The sequence below is a fragment of the Lytechinus pictus genome, chromosome 8 (genome assembly GCF_037042905.1).
Source record: "Lytechinus pictus isolate F3 Inbred chromosome 8, Lp3.0, whole genome shotgun sequence".
Taxonomy (NCBI): Eukaryota; Metazoa; Echinodermata; class Echinoidea; order Temnopleuroida; family Toxopneustidae; genus Lytechinus; species Lytechinus pictus.
Genome location: NC_087252.1, coordinates 15,768,636 through 15,791,266, shown reverse-complemented (window position 1 = coordinate 15,791,266; position 22,631 = coordinate 15,768,636). Strand labels below are relative to the sequence as shown.

Genomic DNA, 22,631 nt, shown 5'->3' with positions numbered 1-22,631 from the left:
TGGTCTAGTCATATATCATGAACGAGTGGTGATATTCGAATGATTCAATTGAATAAAATTATTCATTCTCCTGATGTAGGCCCTTGCTGCTGCACTTTCCTCTCAAATTTATCTATACTTGTAACATATCAAATGGATTTCGTGCTTTGTGGGATTGATAAGAAAATATGGCGTTGGGACCCATTTTGGTGTAGCCACGCTCTAAGAGGAGAAACGGTGAGAAGGGTTAAAACTCCACTTTACAGGGCAGAGTGGTACTGCTTAAAAAAAAAAGGTGGAAAACGCTATCATTCTTTCGCCTTTTACTACCCCTTTTTACCCCTTCCGCCCTTCGTGCTCTAGTCATTGTTAGAAGAAAGCTACCTTTCCCAAATAGAATGGCTCCCAAATTCTCCAAAGCCAGTGCCGATCCTCCTAACCAATTATCAAACAATTTACACTTAATGATTACCAGTTATCTGTTATTTTCTTGCTATTTCATTTGATTTGTTGTTTATAGGATTGACATTAACTACCTCTAAAAATTGTACACTTATATTCATACTTTGTTTCTATTTAGATTAATTATATTGTACTTGTTGTACGTTCTGTTTAAATTGTAAAGCGCTTAGAAACTGTATTGTATTAAGCGCTATATAAAAGCTCCATATTATTATTATTATTATTACAATGATCACAACATTTTTTGTCAAAATAGGTAATCAAAGACATCACATAATCATTTGTATTATTTTCATTATAACATGTAAATTTAAAGTTTATTTAATGACCTTGTTATATTGTTATGACATGCACTTGTTATGTTTGTATTTACTTGGTTTATGTTTTGTTGAAAATGAAAAAAAAAATGAAATCAAATCAAATGAAATAAAAAGAATTGCCCCGGTTGGGACGTGAGCTGAGAGAATAAGCATTAGGTTAGGAAATTTGGGATTCAGACACTCTACGTTTGATTTGGGAAGGGTAACTCAGAGGGGAAGTTACAAATTAATGCAGAGGTTCGAAGTTCAAGCCCTGGCCACGTCTTTCGGATGATGGCGTCGGTCTCAGACATATAATCATATCCGATTGATATAAACACGTCTGTAAAAAAAAAAACTTAATCTATCTCTCTCTCTCACACACACACACACGCACACGTTCGTTCATCAATGTCCGAACTGGATTATGCATCAATGTGATTTCTTTCTGTTCTTTTCAGACATGGCTGAAGATCCGTGCAAGAGAAACCCTTGTCTAAATGGAGGCTCTTGCTCGGATATCAATTGGTGTAAATGCTATGGAGACGACTGCAACGTTAGTAAGTGAAATGTTATCAATTTATAGTTTGTTTTATAGAGCTTATATACTTTGAACTCATCGCACCGCCATCTTAGAGGATGAGGCCATTGCTTTTCATGCGTTGGTGATCTGCAGGTGGCACATCTGACAACTCTGTTCACGCGTCTTCCTTTATCCTCTGAGCGAGGGCGCTATGCGATTATGACATCATAATGATTAAGGTATATTTTCCATTGTATAATTTTCCCTCCATCCTTATTCTTCTTATATCATCAAGGATTGGGGTCGAACCCGAGGTTTCCAAGTCAGAGACCACTGGAGAAAGCTGTCTCATTAGGCTTTGTACACGTGACTCAACCCAAGGCCACGGTTGACAGTATGCGGACTTGAGGCCGGCATATACTACAATCCAAATATTTATCACGCACTCTGATCAATATCATATTCGTGCGTCTGATCGTAGTTTGTCTACAGAAAATTATGATATCATAGGATCAGTGCACAGGAGATAAAAGTTGTTAATTTTTTTTTCTTTTGTTCTTATTTCTTAAGATCCAACCGGCCAATCAACAATAACAAAAGGTATGGAGAGATGTTGATAATTTAACATTCCAGATAATGTATTTTCATTTGAACATATTGCAATGGTTATTCATATATTTCCGTCACAAGACAAGGCGAACGATCCGATAGAGGACCGTGCAGACTGTCTCGAACACATATCAATATCAAGTCTTTACTAAATAACAGAAGGACGCGGACACATACGCGGACATATACACTCCCATGCAGCTTCTTCTTCTGCCCATGCCGGTTTATCAGAATATCTTTTATAGCATGCCACCGAGATCCTTGTTAAAAATGGAATAGTAAAAGTTTTATATGATTCGGAATAGATCGATGTTAAGAATGATACATAGAGGGTTGCAATAAACAAAAAAATCAAATCCTATCATGTGAAACAATAATTGTATTTTCATGCAAGAAATTGTAATTACAAACCATTAACTTAGCAGGTTTTTTCTGTTCAATGCGTTTTTTTTTTATTATGTTACAGCGTGCCCAAGCTAACTTACAGTGTCATATCGAATAAACTTATTCAAGTTATTGTATAAATCATCCAATAACATATTCCTCCACTTTCATGAAGCTTATTAATTGGTCATGTTACGTCTTTCAATTTCAGCTATGTCTGGGAATCTCACCAATACTACAGCTATAGGTAAAGAGAATATATACATAAGGTTTACATTTTATACCAATTCATCAAAAAAAAAAATTTTGCCTTGTATAGCTCATGCAAAACTCAAAAGTTTAGAGGTGGTTAAGCAAAGCGTTCACAGTGAGAAACTTCCATGTTGTTGCCCTTATCTCTCCCCTTACAAAGCAACTTTATAGCCCTTTTGAAAAAAAAATGAGAAAATGGAAAATTGTGTCGATTTTTTACAGCTTTGCTCACTGTTGTAGCAATGCGGTCTACTTCCCCCGTACCTTTCCACTTCGTGTATTCAATAAAGTTAAAAAATATCCCTTTTCAGGTATGATTAAACGTATCAGCTAGCGCTGTGCGCTCGCATTTTGATTGAGTTATGTGTATACCTCCATATTAATTCTAGAACAGACTTCTTAAAAATCCCCTTTTCATGACAGTTTATCGATGAAAAAATTCTGCTCATGATTTGCGCTCACATAAAGCTGTGGTGACTCTTAGTACTACTCCTTCTAAAAAAACATACAAAAATCAATTTTGCGCGGTTGAAAGGAGAAAATATGGGTGAAAAAAATCTAAGCCCCCTGTTGCACCCACTAATGTAATAACGCCCACAAATGTAATAACGCCCACAAATGTAATAACACTTTACCCACAAATGTAATAACGCCCACAAATGTAATAACACTTTACCCACAAATGTAATAATTTCACCCACAAATGTAATAATGCACTTTACCCACAAATGTAATAATTTTGGATCGCCCACAAATGTAATAATGACTTTACCCACAAATGTAATAAATTTGAAGGGATTTTTGGCGAATCCGTTCTAAACTAAGATCCTATGGTAATGCGTTTATATAGCCATGGACCTATTGTAATAGGTCCATGATATAGCACAAAAGTGCAAAGTTTTTTTTCCAGACCCATTTAATTTGAAAATTATAATATAAGTCCAAAGTCTTTTTTCCAGACCCGGTTGTTAAAAAAATATGAAATACGTCCAAAGTCTTTTTTTCCAGACCCGGTTATTTCAAAAATTATAATATAATTCCAAAGTCTTTTTTTCCAGACCCGGTTATTAAAAAAATTATAATATAAGTCCAAACTAAGATACGATAATGATATTCCAGTGGAATAAAAATGAGAATCAAGCTTAGTCTTTGCTCCAGACCCAGTTGATTAAAACTTGTGGAATTAATGTCTTGTTTTTTTAACTTATACGGCGCGTATTGTGAATATATGCGCTAAGAGTAAATTGAGAATCAAGTGTAGTCTTTTCTCCAGACCCAGTTACTTAAAATTAAAAACTAAAACCCTGTAGTAATGCGTTCATTTAGCACAAAAGTGCAGTCTTTTTTCCAGACCCGGTTATTAAAAAAATTATATCATAAGTCCAAAGTCTTTTTTCCAGACCCAATTGTTTCAAAAATTATAATATAAGTCCATAGTTTTTTTCCAGACCCGGTTATTTCAAAAATCATAATATAAGTCCAAACCCAAACTAAGATACGATAATGATATTCCAGTGGAATGAAAATGAGAATTGAGCTTAGTCTTTTTTCCAGACCCACTTAATTAAAGCTGGTGGACTAAATGTCTTTGTTGTTGTTTCAAGTTATATGGCGCGTATTGTGAATATATGCGCTAAGAGTAAATTCAGAACCAAGCGTAGTCTCCTCCAGACCCGTTTACTTAAAACTAAAAACTAAAACCCTATAGTAATGCATTCATATAGCACAAAAGTGCAAAGTCTTTTTTCCAGACCTGGTTAATTCAAAAATCATAATATAAGTCAAAGTCTTTTTTCCAGACCCGGTTGATAAAAAAAAAAATATAAGTCCAAGGCCTTTTTTCCAGACCCGGTTGTTAAAAAAATTATAATATAAGTCCAAAGTCTTTTTCCAGACCTGGTTGTTTCAAAAATTATAATATAAGTTCAAAGTCTTTTTTCCAGACCCGGTTATTTATAAAAATAAAATATAAGTCCAAACTAAGATACCATAATGATATTCCAGTGGAATAAAAATGAAAATCGAGCTTAGTCTCTTCTCCAAACCCTGTTATTCCAAAATTATAAATAACAATACAACAACAAAAACAGTATAAAGACCCCATTATCTTATTAATGCTGGATAACAAGGACATAAAGCGTAGTCTTTCAGCCAGACCCAGTTATTTTTTTCCAAATAACGCAAATAGTAATAATAAAAAACTAAAAATCTAAGACCAAGCAATCCTTCAACCTCAGGCGCCGCGGAACTGGGGGGGGGGGGGGCTGGGGGGACTTCAGCCCCCCCCCCCACTTTTTTCCAAAAACGTAAAAATGACCATAAGATTGTGATTTTTAGCATGGTCAGCCCCCCACTTTTGGCTCAGCCCCCCCCCCCACTTTGAAAACCGTTCCGCGGCCCCTGAACCTAAGAACCTGTTTTAAAAAGAGGTTAAGAGCGTTGTCTTTATTCCAGACCTAATCAGTAAAAAATCACAGAAAAAAATATTTTTAACGTAAGACCCTATCATATTCTCATTCTTGTGGAATAACACGAATTTTAAAACGTACTCTTTCCACTAGACCCGGTTATTTAAAAAATGAAATCTTCAAAAGTTACACCCAGTAAAAAAATATGTCTTTACCCCACACCCAGTTTTTTTTTTTTTTTAATACTAAGACCCCTACAAAACATTGTAATAATGCATGGGTAAATCAAACATCTTTTCTCCAGACTTGGTTATTATTTGAAAAAAATAAAATAGTTTTTACAAATATTCCAAAACGAATACCCAATAATCTAATTACTGTGGGTAACACGAAGATCGATTGTAGACTTTCCTCCAGACATAGTTATTTCAAGAATAAAAAAGCAATAAACCCAACCCCAACAACGAATCTAAGAACCAACAATCCTCCAAATTGAGACCATTTAGAAAAGCACATGTTTAGAGCCTTGTCTTTATTTCAAACAGTCATTTAAAAAAATTATTTCAACAATCTTAAAAACATAAAACTTTGTCATATTCTTATTCCTGTGGAATAACACGAGTATTATGCTTAGTCTTTCGTCTAGACCCGGTTATTTAAAAGATAAACAAATATTGAAAAAAAATCAAGGCTAAGACCAATCTTCAAAATTAAACCCAGTTAAAATGCTTGGGTTTTGAGTGTTGTCTATACCCCACACCCAGTTCTCTTAAAAATACAAATTAAGGGAAACATTAATCTTAAAACTTAGACCCCAACATCTTCCAAACTATAAAAACCATGTGATAACGCATACCACAAAGACAACAAATTAATCATAGGCGTAAATATTCATATGATACGCGCCTTATAATCCAAGATAACAACAACAACAACAACAACGTTATTCTACATCAGTGATATTGTGGGGTCTTTGCTGATACTGTTTGTTTTTATTGTTTCTTATATTTTCCTATTTTGAAATAACTGGGTCTGGAGCAAAGACTACACCATATTTCCATGCTATTCAATGGTGATAAGATTGCAGGGCCTTTGTTTTGTTGTTGCTGTGTTTTTTATAATTGGGTCTGGAGAAAAGACCACGCTATATTTCCATGTTATTCAACATGAATAGGATCGTGGGTTTTTGTTCTTTTAATTATTATTAATTTATTATCATTATTCATCATTTGTTATTTGAAAGATCTGGGTCTGGATGAAAGACTACACTATATTTCCATGTTATTTTTTTACATTAATAAGATAGTGGGGGTCTTTGTTTCTTGTTGACTCTTTAAAAAATGATATGTAATTTTGAAATAAGTGGGTCTGGAGGAAAGACTACGCTATATTTCCTTGTTAGGATTTAAAGGCGTCTTGTCTCCGGGAAAGGTCGAGACTTCACTGACGTTGATGTTCACATCAACGGGACAGACGTATCCCCATACGTACGGGTGTAGGATTGGAGCTGTGATTTTCCTAATTTCTTTCTCTGTCATCTCCATCCTAGGTTTTACTTGCATACTTAGTAGGTCCATATAACATATTTTCAGTAAAAGCCCTGATTTTAAATTGAGAGACACACCTACTCGACTTTAAATCCTAGTAGATATCCTATAAAAAAAGACATAGAAAAGAAAAAAAAGAAAGGAAAATAAATAAATATTTGAATTTTACTTTACTCATGTATTTTTTATTTCTTCAAAGAAAACAAACGTTAATAATATAATATTTATGATGGCAAAAATAGTCAAATTTGACTGGTTGCCAAATAAAAATAAGAACCCCCCCCCCCCCCGTTATTCAACATCAATAAGACTGTGGGGCCTTTGTTTTATTATTATTATATATCTTTTCTATGATTTGTTATTTTAAAATAACTGGGTCTTGAAGAAAGACTACGCTATATTTTCAGGTTATTCAGCATCAATGAGATAGTTGGGTCTTTGTTAATATTGTTCTTTATGATATGCTATTTTGAAATAACCGCGGCTGGAACAAAGACTTCACCATATGTCGATGCTAACTGGGCGTTGTGGCATGCGCCAGTAATCCAAGCTATGTGGGGAAGATACAAATTGATGCAGAGGTTCGAGGTTCGAGCCTTGGTCACGTCTTTCGGATGGTGACGTTAAAGGTTGGTCCCAGACATGAATAATCATATCTGATTGATACTCGTCTGACAAAACTCAAATACACACACACATACGCTATTCAATGTTGAAAAGATTGCGGGTCTGTTTTTGGTTGTTGTTGTTTTATTTTTGAATGATTTTTTTTATAACTGTGTCTGGAGGAAAGACTTTGTTATATTTACATCTTGTTCAACATTGATAACATCGTGGGGTCTTTGTTTTTTTTATATTATTATTTATTATTTGCTATTTGAAATATTTGGGTCTGGAGGAAAGACTACGCTAAACTTCTATGTTATTCAACATTAAGAAGAATTAATTTTGGGATCTTTATATGGAAGATTGTTTAAATGTTTTATATAACCGGGTCTGGAGAAAAAAGACTGAGACTTTGCGCTATATGAACGCATTACTATAGGGTTTTAGTTTAGAACAGAATCGCCAAAAATCTCTTCAAATTTATAACATTTGTGAATAAAGTCATTATAACATTTGTGGGCGATCTAAAATTATTAAATATGTGGGTAAAGTGCATTATTACATTCATGGGTGAAATTATTGCATTTGTGGGTAAAGGGTTTTAGTTTTTAGTTTTTAGTAACCGGGTCTGGAGAAAAGACTACGCTTGATTCTCAATTTACTCTTAGCGCATATATTCGCAATAGGTGCCGTATAAGTTAAAACAACAACAACAAAGACATTTATTCCACCAGTCTTAATTAACTGGGTCTGGAGAAAAAACTTAGCTCGATTCTTATTTTTATTTGCGCAAATATTCACCGCTGAATGATACGTGCCGTATAAGCTAAAACAACAACATTTTATTCCACTGGAATATCATTATCGTATCTTCGTTTGGACTTATATTATAATTTTTGAATTAACCGGGTCTGGAAAAAAAACTTTGCACTTTGTGCTATATTAACGCATTACTATATGGTTTTAGTTTTTAGTTAACGGGTCTGGAGAAAAGACTATGCTTGATTCTCAATTTACTCTTAGCATATATATTCACAATATGTGCCTTATAAGTTAACACAACAACAAACACATTAATTCCACCAGTTTTAATTAATTAATCTCATTTCCATTCTACTGGAATATCATTATCGTATCTTAGTTTGGACTTATATTATAATTATTAAAACGACCGGGTCTGGAAAAAATACTTTGGACTTATATTGTAATTTTTGAAACGACTGGGTCTGGAAAAAAGACTTTGGACTTATATTGTAATTTTTTAAAGAACCGGGTCTTGAAAAAAGACTTTGGACTTGTATTATTATTTTTTAAACAACCAGGTCTGGAGAAAAGACTTTGGACTTGTATTATTATTTTTTAAACAACCAGGTCTGGAAAAAAGACTTTGGACTTGTATTATTTTTTTTTAAACAACCGGGTCTGGAAAAAAGACTTTGGACTTATATTATAATTTTTGAAACAACTGGGTCTGGAAAAAGACTTTGGACTTATATTATAATTTTTGAAACAACTGGGTCTGGAAAAAAGACTTTGGACTTATATTATAATTTTTGAAACAACTGGGTCTGGATAAAAGACTTTGGACTTTTATAATAATTTTCGAATTAACCGGGTCTGGAAAAAAGACTTTGCACTTTTGTGCTATATCATGGACCTATTACAATAGGTCCATGGATATATGAACGCATTACTATAGGATTTTAGTTGAGAACGGATCCGCCAAAAATTCCTTCAAATTTATTACATTTGTGGGTAAAGTCATTATTACATTTGTGGGCGATCCAAAATTATTACATTTGTGGGTAAAGTGCATTATTACATTTGTGGGTGAAATTATTACATTTGTGGGTAAAGTGTTATTACATTTGTGGGCGTTATTACATTTGTGGGTAAAGTGTTATTACATTTGTGGGCGTTATTACATTTGTGGGCGATTATTACATTTGTGGGTGTAACACCCCCCCCCCCCCCCCCCCCATTGGCGAAAGCTGGATCTGCCCCTGGGCAAAGAAGTGTGACGCACATGTGAACAACTTTCCCATTACTCTTGTACATATTTATCTAAAACTCCCCTTTTTTATCACATCTCTCAGTAGATCATGTTTTCTTCCTATAGGATTTCATATGTAATACAGATTTTCAAAGAATACATCGTGGATAAACAGTTTGTATCACCATACGAAAGAGCGAAAAGAGACATTTTAGGGTATTTTATAGTCCATCACAGGGAAAGTTGTTCACATGTGACATCACATATCTTTGTCGCATTGCCAATGAGAGGATATCTCAATAGCATTAGTGATCGCAATATGCAAATGCTCATAACTGTCTCATTATCTGTCCGATTTTTCTCAAACTTTCTTAGATTTGTCTCTTTCCACAAAAGCCGACTTGTTCACAAGGTTTCGTTCTCCTTTAATATACACAGTGAAAACACTGTTTTAAATTTTGTATGAACTTTGCAGGAGTTGACTAACAGTTTTAAAACAACCATGCTTAATTTATTGAAAATTAAATATTAAAAATCAAACGCTGTTTAAGTTTTTAAAGGTCAAGTCCACCCCAGGAAAATGCTGACTTAAATAAATAGAGAAAAATCAAACTAGCATAGTGCTGAAAATTTCATCAAAATCGGATGTAAAATAAGAAAGTTATGACATTTTAAAGTTTTGCTTATTTTTCACAAAACAGTGATATGCACAACTAGGTGAGTCAGTCGATGATGTCCATCACTCACTATTTCTTTTGTTTTTTATTGTTTGAGTTATACAATATTTCATTTTTTTTTATAGATTTGACAATAAGGAACAACTTGACTGAACCATATAGTGTTAGACAATGCTAATTCCACATGTTCAGGGAGGAATTAATCGTTGTTTCACTTGACAATGAGGAGAAAATAAGAATATTTCATATTTTACATAATAAAATACAAAAGAAATAGTGAGTGGATGACATCATCAGTCTCCTCATTTGCATACCGACCAGAACGTGCATATAACTGTTTTGTGGAATTAAGCGAAACTTTAAAATGTAACTTTCTTATTTTACATCCGATTTTGATGAAATTTTCAGTGTTATGCTTGTTGGATTTTTCTCTTTTTATTCAAATCAACTTTTTGTTGGGGTGGACTTGTCCTTTAAATAATTGTTTAAACCGATTAAATATCTACTGTAAGGCTGATGTAGTAAATAGCGTTGTGTAAAGATTTTAAACAGCGTTTTTAATGTGTGTCGGAGGGGAGGGGAGGAAAAGAGAATTTCGAGAATGGGAATTTTAATTTATTTAATTGCACATTTCTTCTCTTTTTCTTTAGACACTACCAAGGCATATGTGCATCTTGCCCCTACATCTTCTTCAAACAATGCAGTAAACATGGGTGAGAAGAACTAATACTTGGTTTTTACCTGTTCTTTCGATAAATAAAAAAAAAATGCTCAAATCGTGTGTCATAGAGACGTGGTTTGTTTGTAGAGGTGTAATGACTTTTAATACCATGGTAGAATGATTCGGAAATGCACTTTTTAAAGAATATAAACTACTTAAACCATTAACTGTTAATAAAAATGATAGGAATTTAAATTTGTTTAACAAGGAATTGAAGGATAACATACATTACTTTAAATTAATTCAAGATTAAATTCAAAATCTGTTTAATGTCTATCATTTTCCCTATTCTCTTCACTGGCAGCAATCATTAGCAGTGCGACTGGATCGCTTTCGATAATGTGTGGAATCTTAGTCCTTTGTCTCCACTTGTACTTCAAAAGAAGGTATGCGCTTTAAACATGCTAATTTATTCTTATGTGTATATGATAAATAATATATTACATATTTGTCATTGTTGATTATAATCTCCTTTTGTTTTCATTGGAATTTATTGTCTTGATTAATAGGACCTTATATGTGCAATAAACACAGATACACCGAGTGCATTTATTTTATGTAAATACATGAGAGTAATAAGAATATGGAGAGGGCCCATGCAAAGTTGATTCGTAATAGGTCCATGGTTGAAACCAGTCTTCAAGCATTCGGGCGCATGCCCTTCATCACGATCTCAACCAATACATACAATCGTAACCATGGCAACTGAGTTTTTCTCTGGGAAATATTCTTCATTTTATCTCATGTCCTGGTATTACCTTTATGGATAGAGTAAAACTCATACTAAGCAAACATGGCAAAGGTGTGGTGATACATAAAAAAAAAAAAACGCTTTCCTGTGATCTCCATTGTTTATCTTCAGGCGTAGGCAAGACGATAGACGTGCTGAAAATAAGATCATCGAAAGAATGTCTTCAGCTCACTTCGAAAACCCAGCTTACCAAATCGACAAGGCGGCAGGAGACATCGTGCCTCCTCCCATACGCCCGCGTCCAATTACATCTCTGCCCGTTGGCAGTGGAGATTTAGACAGTATATACACGGAGTATATCTATGTCGATCAGGCCACTCCATCACCATCCGAAAGGGGTTCGACTGCAAAGGATCTACTCGGTAACGGAGAATACATTTATGTCGTGGAACCGTTTGCCCAAACGCATTGTGGCTCGGATGAAGGACCGCTCTGGCCGCTTCCAACTGCCCCGCCGCCACCCGCAGGAGAGTATATCTACTTTGACCAGTGTACTTCTCCCAAGACGAGATCTGGGACCGGAAATCGCTACGTGCTTGACCCAACGGATAAGAATTGTCCTGGAAAGGGCGAAGCACCGAGCGCTCCTTCCAAGCTTGGCTCTCAGATGGAGCCGGAGCTGCCTCGCCCAAACATCCAACCTTCCCCTCTGAAAGCATCAGCAGAATTATCTAACATGTCTGCGGGATCTGATGATGTTGACAGTGGAAATGAATGCATATACGAAGAGTTGCCAGAAATGAGTGAAGATGAGATTGTAGTTATTAGGACATGCCCTTCTATGTCGGTTGGTTCAGTTAATGCTGATGTCGATGGTGACTTGTACTTGCTGCCATGTGTTTGAGAAAGAACAGTCACACAGCAAAAACGTGATGTTCACTGGTGTAGATAAAGTTCTAAGAAGAGACATGTCTGAACCTCCCCCCCCCCCCGGCAGCCACTTTGGTTAGACCTACCTGTACAGAAGTGTATCCTCTTTAAAATCATTTACATCATTACATTTAAAAGCATCCAAGGAAAGTCCCCTGCAAACATCGCGAGAATGATCAACCCCTAAAAACATTTTCGGTCATCCCACAAGAATATTTTAGTCATACCCAAAGCAACCTCTCTTACACATGGTGAAAGGGCCTTCTCTTAGGGTTTCATGACATTTGCTCCGGCGACAATTGCTCACATTAATCAAATGACCAACTTCGACCCTGGATTTAACACTTTACCCTATCCTAAACCGAACATAAAACCCTGTTGTAACCCTAAACCAAACCCTATATCTTAGACGAAATAAAGCCCGGAGCAATTGTCGCCAGAGCGAATGTTGTGTCCCCTTTTCAGTTGTGGTTCATACACTCTAGAACTCACTTCCCCTTGGCTTAAAGATCCCATTCCTCAGTTCATTTTAAGTAGCACTTAAGACATACATGTATCTCTTGCATCAGTAAGCAATGAAATCATTTTCCCATTTAATTGGTCTGTAGTTTCGTTGTTAACAATGTTATCTAAGGTAGTTGAAGGTCAAATCCACCTCACAAAAATGTTGATTTGAATAGAGAAAAATCAAACTAGCATGACGCTTAAAATTTCTTCAAAATCGGATGTAAAATAAGAAAGTTGTGGCATTAAAGTTTCGCTTATTTTTCACAAAACAATTATATGCACAACTCAATGACATGCAAATGAGTCAGTCGATGAAGTCCATCACTCACTTTTTCTTGTGTTTTTTATTGTTTGAATAGTACAATAATATCTCTTTTTAAACATATTTGACAATAAGGGCCCGCAGTCGACTGAACCATATACTATTAAAGTAATTCTAATTCCACATGTTCAGAGATGAGTTAATCTTTGTTTCGTTTGACAATGAGGAGAAAATCAGAATATTTCATATTTCATTTAATGAAATACAAAAGAAATAGGGAGTAAAAATGACGTCATCAGTCTCCCATTTGCATACCGACCAGGATGTGCATATAACTGTTTTGTGAAATTGAGCATAACTTTAAAATGTCAAATTTTTTTCTTACATCCGATTTTGATGAAATCTTCAGTGTTAACGCTTGTTGGATTTTTCACTTTTTTATTCATCAGAACTTTTCGTTGGGATGGACTTGTCCTTTAAGTTAAAATTATTGAGTTGAGTTTAGTACATGTAGTTAGGTTGTGTTATGTTAAGTTCTAAGAGAAACTTAAATGTGCACTATATAAATACTGAATTATTGATATATATAATACCACCTTGGATTATCTAACACTCTTTGATGTAATGTTCAAAGTCGATAGTGTAATTTTAGCACCTTGAGGGTTATATTCTCGTGACGCCATCTGGGGCCTGTTGCATAAAACTTTTTCCCTGAGAAAACTCCGGTAAAAACTGAAAACTAAGGTTAGTCTGATTTCTGCCATTGACTTTAATACAGGGCAAAAACTCTAGTAAAAAATACCTGAGTTTTCTCAGGTAAAAGTTTTATGCAACAGGCCCCTGGTGTCAGTTTTAACAGCCAAGTATCATTCATACCCCCCCCCCCTTAGGGTTAATTTCCTTTACTTACAATACTAATCTCCCATTCCCTTCTCTTCCCCACTTCCTTCTCCATTTCCTTTCTATCCTCCTCCCTTTCCGTTCTTTCTTACATGTACATCATTTCCTCATTCTTTCCTCTCTTTTGCATTCTTCAGATCTTTCTCTCTTTTCCCCTTTTTTCTGTTCCCTTGTTCTTACCCCTCCTCCTGTTTTGGCCAAGGCCCTCTCTGCTCTCCAAGCCTGTCATCGGGCTCTCCTTTACCTACCCTGATAGCCCCGCCCCAGGGGCATAATGAGCCAACATCTTGAGGTCATGGTACAAAATGGCTTTTTAGGCAAACATTCAATTATGTTGCAAGCGAGCTAGTGAAAATTCTGACCTTTTTAAATGAGGATCTATTTTTTTAACAGATTCAGTGATAACATTCAGAAACGCATTTATTTCACCTTTTCTTTTTTGTGATAACTATTTAGGATCAAGTGCCCTACAACCCCCTTCAACCCTCATCTTTGCGTAATACCTTTATCTCTCTCTCTCACTTCTTTTTCTCCCTCTCTCTTTCAATTACAAAACTCCTGTAGATCAAGCACAAAACACAATCTTATTATTTTGCCAAGGCATTCAAAAGCTTTAATTTATATGGCACAAAAATAGGAAATAAATGTTTGAAATCAAGGAAAATTAGACAACAGATGAAAAACATTAAAAAGATCATTGATAAATTTCTCCTATTCCACAAAATGGGGATGTTTAGCAGACATGACTTTATTGCAGTTCTACAACATGGAACTTTGAACCTCGATATGCAAAAACACATAAATAGACACAAATACTAATATGTATAATTATGACTGCATCTCTAATATTCCACCTACATGTACATACAGCTGGAGTAAAACGTTAACATACACCCAGGCAATTCACACAACCCCATTTCCTTACCAAAATGGTAAAATCTTGAGAAACATTGTTTACGGCTATTTTGATTGATAGCAATTTTGTTATAATACAATAAATATTGTTGATATAAAAAATTTGGCTAATGGACAATTTGTATGGAATTGCCTAGGTGTATGTAAAATTTTCAGCTGTATTGGTCACTCAGTGAACCAACCAAAAAAAAAGTCGTTGAGTTGCAAGTCCATAACTTTGACTCATACCTGATTTCTAGCAGCTTTCATGAAGCTTGTCAACGCTGACGATAGTCGGAGACCTGCGCTTCTTAACTAATCAAAACCTTGCCTATGATCTAGGCAGAGGTTGCATCTAAATCTTTGCTGTTACACTTAACGTCAGCGATGCATCTGATGTGGTGAGATTACAGACGGCTAGCATGAAGCATCCACTGCCTCACATTCTGTGTTTTCTTTTTATCTACTAAGATTTAAAGCAGATTTTTCCAACAAAAGCCTGCCACCAAAAATCGTAGTTAAATAAAGAAAATGATTAAAGCAAGACGGAAGAGGTGTAGGTGCACAACACCATCAGTCTGGTTACAGCAAAGACAACAGATGCAGACCCCTACCTAGGTTAATCAAAACCAAGTACTTCACTGAAATTGTCTCAGTTAACATTTAGTTTATTAGACATTTAGACATAAGGGACTATAAAAAAAACCTTGGTAACCACTGGTAGTATTTAAAACGTTTGGTGATAAAAACTTTTTCATTCAAAATTTTAATCATCTTACACGAGTGGAAATTGTCAGTTGAAATTATCAGGTCTTGCATCAAAAAGATCCTTGGTAAATACAGTTGCTATCTCAAACGTTTGGTGACAAAAATCTTCATTCAAAATTGGTATTGTGTCTTATATAAATGAAGCTCGCAGCTGAAATTAATCAGGGCTGGTATCTTCTGTGTGGGATGTAAAAAAATGCAATACATGAATAGGAGCATGTGGGACTGTGTTTGAATGTGAAGTGAAGTTTGCTGCATTCATTTATCACACACATTAAGCAGTGAATTTGGAAGACCTATCACTTGATTCAGGGGTGTTGAATAAAATAAAACTTACCGTGCTAATCAACTAACATTTTTTTTGCATCCCTCTGCCAAATGGCTGTGTATAAATAACATGAAAATCTGTCATTACTAAGTCAACGAATAATCCCACCCTACATTATTTTATTCTTCCACATGTACTATAAAAATAAACATTGTATTAGGTGTAAGACTTTTCATGTCTCCAGAAATAATAAAATTTATTTCAAAAATCATCCCTACAAGCAATTACACATCAGGGCCCCGTCTTACAAAGAGTTACGGTACCTCCATGGAGATCCATCAGTGTCATAATTTTTTCTACAGGAAATTTGCAAAATGTCCTTTGTAAACTAAGGGGAAAACTCCAAATTGTCGAGAAAACAATGAATTTATGAATACACATTATATCTAGAAAATATTTGGAACAAACATGCATTTCTAAGATGCTGATGTTGCTGGCTTTCCATAGTTACGATTGATCGGATCAATCGTAACTCTTTGTAAGACGGGGCCCAGGTATGTTTTGATTCATATTATTTTCAAAATTTGTCTGGTAACTGGCTTGTGACTCAGACCCACTTCAAAAGTTCGATCAGTGAATTGCTGCTAAGGCTTAGGTATTTTTCGTTGTTTTTCCGTTACTTTTAAGATCATATTACAATCAAAATAAACCTAAAGATAAAAAATTAACACGTTTCCATGGTAACAAAGCTTGGGATAATGAATGTACTACCCCTAATAATACCACCTTTGAAAAGGTGACAAGACGCATTAATATTAGGAAAATATACGCTCTGCTTATTAAACAAAATCAGTACTAATCTCTTAATGAAACGATCCGTTAACACAAATACAGAGTACAATCTCAATCTTCTCTCAACACAGATAAACGTTGGAAAAGCACAAGAAAATACAGGCGATAGTAATATATTCATATATATTTAAAGATGTTTGTATACATATATATTTATATTTTTATATATATATATACATATACATATAATCCTCCTTTATAAGGTTTTACAAAGGGAAATTTACATTAACCGTTAACAAATATTTACACATTGATCACATATTCCCCACATGACACGGAGGTGAGCCTGGCATATTTGAAGAGAATTACTTACAATACACAACTGTACACAGGCAACCTCATTGAATTTGGCAGCTTTTACATGCTATGAGTATTTTATCGTTGTTCAAAGGCCACCGCACACCTTATGATTGGTCTGCAACCCGATTTTGGAATAAAACGTAGTAAATTCTACTGCAAATAGATGGAACATCTGTGTAAATTTCTAAATCATCATACAAATACTTATATTCAAATCTGTGACTATGCTACCATTCTTATTAGAATAAACAAAATTGAATATCTAGTCGTAATGACATCAGGGCAATTGTACGATTGCCTTGGCTACGACTTGAAACTAATTTGGCCTTGCAATCGTCCAAAATTAACATATTAGTATTCTAACAGTAAACTTGAACCTCAAATAAAAAGATACTTTTCATTTCCATTTTCAGAAAATGAGCAAAATGCAATTTGTTCCAAAATTGGATTGTCCAGACCAGTCTTGAGGTGTGCGAAGGCCTTAAAACAACATTTTTTTTTTACAGCTTTTGATTTCCAAATGGCATATATCGATGAGTCGTTATGTCTAATATTGGCTCTAGATTATGCCAACAGTACTGTGGTCTGTTTCATGGTTCATTAATGTAGCATAATTAACCCTTAAAAGACAAGACTACTTTGATTCTTAAAAGGGGGATGGGGATGGCATGGAGGGGTGGCCGGGGGGCTGAGTTTAGGCTCCAAAAGATATCCGCACTTAAAACCTAAAAAAAAACTTGTGCCTCGATTATTTATGAGATAATTGGATTTCTAAAATTACTTTGCATTGGGCATACAAAGGTCATTGACCTCTGCTGGTGACATCTGATCTTGTGACTTTCAACATCCTTTTATCTGTCTTTCTTGTTGACAGTTGCAAACGGGCTAAATGCAAAATAAGTTGCAACTTGTTAAATTTAAGAACTTCATGAACTTGATTCTTCATGAAAGTTTGATTTGGGCCAAAAATTGAATTTTGAGAGATCTTTCGGCAATGTTCCTCCCTTTCTACACAAACATCCTTAAAAAATTAATTGATTATCAGAAAGCTATATCCTGATGTTTTGGTACATACCATGCTTGATGAGTGGGTTTCATCCACCAGAGCACTTTAAAAACTAAAAACACTTTGAGTGCGAATTTAACCTACTGTATAAGAATAAGATTTTAAATCGCATCTTTCAAACGTGTGTTCATTTCTCTGACAACGCGGTCCTACTTTGAAAACAAGTATTATCCGGATTAACAAAAGTTAGAACAGGCTGTGAATACCAATTACAATCTTACTTTGGTTATCTCCAAGAACCACTCAAGGTGTGAAACTTTTCAAATAATAATACAAAATGGATATCGAAATGTAAGACCATTAAATTTTACAAATCAATATTATTTCCTCTTTTAAACAAAGAACTACAATGAAAACAAAATCCTACATAAATGAATCCTTATGCCAATGCTTACGAGGCTCACTTGAGCTGTATTAAAAACATTAATAAAAAAATTACTGAACAGCATAGGGACTAAACTTAATGGGCAAGCAATAGGATATTGATGTCTATTTCATATACAGATGTTTATCTCTCTAGCATCTTCTTAATGTTTTAATAGTTTAATAAAAAAGAATAGCTTGTAGTACCCAGCAAGAGAGGGTTTCGTTCCAATGGAAGATTAGTGACTGTTCCTAGTCTTCAAGATCAATGACAGTTCTTCGGCTTCCATTCCATGATGTCTCGAAGATGATCCTTAAGATATCATTCTTCTGGCAGTTTAGTCTCCTTGGCAAGTTGCCGAGACTCCAATTTCAACTAGATCAGTGACTGTTCCTAGGTATCCGTTCCAGTAGAAGATTGGTGACAGTTCTTCGGCTTCCATACCATGATGTCTTCAAAAGGATCCTTAAGATTCAATTCTTCTGGCAGTTTTGTCTCCTTGGCAAGTTGCCAAGTCTCCATTTCAACAAGAAGATTAGTGACTGTTCCTAGGTGTTCATTCCAGCAGGAAAATTCTTAGGCTTTCATTGCATGGTGTCTTCAAAAGGATTATCAACTTTTATTTCTCCTGGCAAGTTGCTGAGATTCCAGTTTCATCAAGAAGAAATGCTCGACAATAAAGCTTATACAGTGAAAGATCTCATTAACAGCATCAGCAATTTTTAAGTCATTAAAATATATAAATCTGCATCTTTTTATCTCTTCAAACACATTTCAGTTTTTAAAGCATGAGTCTTCTTAAGTGTGTTGCTAAAAAGCACAACTTCCAAACAGTGGCCGATAGTCTTTTATAGGGTTCACGAGGGTAGGCTACGACGGAAAGCCCTCCTCCTCTTCGTGCGCAAACGCCATGGGATTCGCAGTAACCGTTAAGCCAAGGTCGTTTGTGTCGCGAAGAAAGAGGTCGTGTTGCGGCGGCCTTCTCTTGTTCTTGTTGACGGAATCCTGTTGCTGGCCGTCACTGCTGGCAGGTGGGGGTGGTAGGCTTCGTTGTGAAGGGGCTTGGGGCTGGGTTTGTTGCTGGTGGTAGTTGTTGTAGGACTCTGATGTAGGTACCCTGGCTAGTTGTTGTTGGTGGTGCGTTGGCTGAGGGAATAGTGAGGTGGGGACGGTAGGACCTGAAATTAATCAAATGTCATTTTTGTTTTCATTTCATTTGTTTTCAAACATTGTAATCACAGATTTCATTCATTAACACAATAATATAAAGGTATTATTAAGAAAGATTCTGACTGCTTGCAGCCACAAAATTATGCCTCCACCTTAGTTTGCCAGAACAGAAATGTACTGCATCCTTCACATCTTGTATTGTCTAGAGTTCATTAGCTCGTTAGATCATCACATATGCATTCATGAACCAAGTATCATGACCTCTACTATCTTTGACTGTGATAGATTACTGAGCCCATTGTCACTCCTATTGGCATATTTGGACCAAGTTTGAAGTTGATCTGTCAAACAGTTCTTTCGTTCTTGCCTTAACGAAGACAGGACAGAAGAACCTACAACTCAAAGATGAACTCGTAAATATGATCGACAGAAAGACTACCCACCTTTTCTACTGTTTGGCGTTGTTCTTCTTGCTAATTTGGCCGAGCCATTTCCTATGTGCTCTCCTCCATCCAAATCTCTACCAACTAAAATAATAGAAATTAAAAAAAAGGAGATTATTCTTGGTCTTTATGCGGAGAATACAAATTCAAGCTTACCCATTTTGACAAGTTATATATCATTTTACAGCTTAGGATGTGGTGCCATTTCATGCTCAATAAAATTTCTCAAAAGTTCATTATGGGCGACTCATTGTTGGTTTGGGAATGGCAGCTCACAATTACAAAATTCAGAAGTCAAAAATTCAATACACGTCTTGCTCACCCTTTTTCTCTACAATTTTCTCTTTCTTACCATATTCAAATTGTATTAGCTAGTATCTAATAAATAACTGTGAAAGGGATTCCTCTACGGGTTTAAAAAGTAAAATATTCTACTTACCTTTCTTGCTTTCTGCTGGTGGAGAACCTACTACTGGAATGCCTGCATTCTGTGCGGCAGCCGTTACTGCTGCAGCGAAATCGGTTTCAGCACAAAACGAGCCGTCTGAGCTACAGCTTGATGCGCTGTTACGATTGCTTCCAGCAGTGCTGCTACCGTTCATTGATGCCCATGAAGCCATCATTGACCCTGTAAAACAAAATTAAATCATGAAGACGTGATAGCTCAGTCGATAGAGCCGGGGTTTTAACATTCAGGTGACCCGGGTTGATTCCAATTTGGTGCAGTGCTATCCCAGTCCACCTCAAGGTAAAATGAGTTAGTTACACATGGGGAATTGTTGCCAACACATGAACCCTTCTTATGTGTAATTCATGTTACAGAATTCATCCAGGAGTTCTCAAAATAAGTAAACAATTACCAAAGTAATCTAATTTTTCATGATATACATGAAATTAACTGTCCCAGACTTGCGTCATAGTATTATGAATATATTATGAATATTCTTTAAGATTTATGACCAAAGTTTGAAGTAGATCCTTCAATATTTTCATTCGTCATCAAAAGAAAGTTATTTTCATATTTCATTAATTTCTACTTTTAATTTTAACTAGCTTACCTGTACAATTACTAGACGTTTCTAAATCTGTTTCTAAATCGTCTGGTATTAATTTTGAAGACTGGTCTGCTAAACCTGGCAAGCAAAGAGATAAAATATCATACTATCAAAATATTGCAATAAGAAACAAACTCCTGTACCCAAAACCAGTAATGATTGCTTTTGACTTATACTGGTAACAAATTACATGTTTATGAATACTTTCTACAATAGATCTTGATCATGGCAGATTGTCAGACTTGCAAGCTGTTTTCACTTATAAAACTCATCATGAGGTTTAACGTAACTAAGGATTATTTATCAACTTCAAACCACAAGTTGTTGATATCAACAATTTTCAAGGAAACTTCAGAAATACTCAAGAACTATGGCTGTACCAGCTTTGTACCTTGTCACCCCGTACCAACTGCAAGTCGCTATATATGAACTTATGAACTAATATTTTTATTGAGATTAAAATTGCACATCCCAAACTATAACAGGATGTGTGATTTGCTCAAATTGATCAACAATAACACATACAAGTACATGTACTAGATGGAATGTAGAAGAAAATAAGATCTACAGAAAATTAAGGAGAAAACATTCATTTTATGGGATTAACTTGAGCAGGAGATGTAGTGTACATACAATGTCATTTCAATGAAAGTTCCAAAGGAGTCTGTAAAAAGGTGGTTTAATATTTTATTTAAATGAGCAAATGTTGCTAGAGTTGGTGATTGAACGGGGGTTGATGACGCACCTGTATCTGGAGCTATTCTTGGTAGCATTGGTAAAGCTTCCTCGTTATCCGACATCGCTTCACTCTGCGACATCAGATCGTCGTTGAACTCTAGCAGTTCTCTCCCAAGCTGCTCGTGCCTCGGATCGTCGAACACCTGGTGAGGGGCGAGTGGTTGCCCCCCTGCGGACATGCCGCCCGTCGGCATCGGGTACATCTGTCCGTTGACCAGCCCCATCGGTCGATGGATAGGAAGGGTGGTGGTCTGTTGTTCGTCCCCCCTGGAGATCACAGGGAGGGTATGTGGAAGCCCGTTGGACTGCGGATGGGGGTGCGTGTAAGGGTACACCGGGTACTGCGGGTGCTGTCTCATGGGTAACGCGGGGGCGTGGTGTGGATGGTGCCCCCCTATCATCGCTGGTTGGATGGGTACGAACGTCGGATGGGTGTGGATCGGAGGATGCGAAGCCTGGCTGTTACAAGGGGGCGGCGACTTGATCTTGCCTACCGGGTCCTGCGATCCCATCGGAGGCTCCTCGGGAGGGGGCGGGAGGAACTCCGTCCAATTGCATGCTGGGTATTTGCTACCCGCTCCCGGACGTGTTTTGACCTTTCTTCTGCTCCCTGTATGGGAATGATGATAAATAATATCATAATTATGTCCATACTAACAATTGAAAATATGCATGAAACAGTTTCATAATCGCAATAACAAGCCATTATCATGTAATGACATCCGTGACTTTTGACCTTTATACCCCTAAACTTATCAGACCAATGTCATTTGGACCAAGTTTGAAGTTGATCCCCCAGTTGCTTTATTCACTGCAAAAACAGTATATATTGACCCCTGTGATCTTTATAAACCTTTATACCCAAAACTTATCATACCAATGTCACTTCCCAAATTATGCAATGTTTGGTACTGTACGTGCGTGTCCGACCCAAAATTTAAATACATTAAAAGATACATTAAA

General features: G+C 35.9%; 2 protein-coding genes across 2 annotated transcripts in view; one reads left to right on the top strand and one right to left on the bottom strand.

Annotated features, from left to right (window-relative positions):
* LOC129266289 (uncharacterized) overlaps positions 1 to 14,855 on the top strand; it is a 36,056-nt gene extending 21,201 nt beyond the window's left edge. Inside the window, exons 10-15 of the mRNA XM_064104129.1 lie at positions 1,202 to 1,300; positions 1,834 to 1,863; positions 2,468 to 2,503; positions 10,390 to 10,452; positions 10,765 to 10,846; positions 11,323 to 14,855. Of these exons, the coding sequence (XP_063960199.1) occupies positions 1,202 to 1,300; positions 1,834 to 1,863; positions 2,468 to 2,503; positions 10,390 to 10,452; positions 10,765 to 10,846; positions 11,323 to 12,055 (1,043 nt within the window). The 3' untranslated portion in view covers positions 12,056 to 14,855. The remainder of the gene's footprint in view (positions 1 to 1,201; positions 1,301 to 1,833; positions 1,864 to 2,467; positions 2,504 to 10,389; positions 10,453 to 10,764; positions 10,847 to 11,322) is intronic.
* A 2,929-nt stretch (positions 14,856 to 17,784) lies between these two features.
* Positions 17,785 to 22,631, bottom strand: part of LOC129267129 (roundabout homolog 1-like) — a 47,159-nt gene continuing 42,312 nt past the window's right edge. The window contains exons 26-30 of the mRNA XM_064104128.1: positions 21,676 to 22,278; positions 20,934 to 21,008; positions 20,315 to 20,503; positions 19,876 to 19,959; positions 17,785 to 19,440 (exon numbers count right to left, since the gene is read on the bottom strand). Coding sequence (XP_063960198.1) covers positions 19,133 to 19,440; positions 19,876 to 19,959; positions 20,315 to 20,503; positions 20,934 to 21,008; positions 21,676 to 22,278 — 1,259 coding nt within the window. The 3' untranslated portion in view covers positions 17,785 to 19,132. The remainder of the gene's footprint in view (positions 19,441 to 19,875; positions 19,960 to 20,314; positions 20,504 to 20,933; positions 21,009 to 21,675; positions 22,279 to 22,631) is intronic.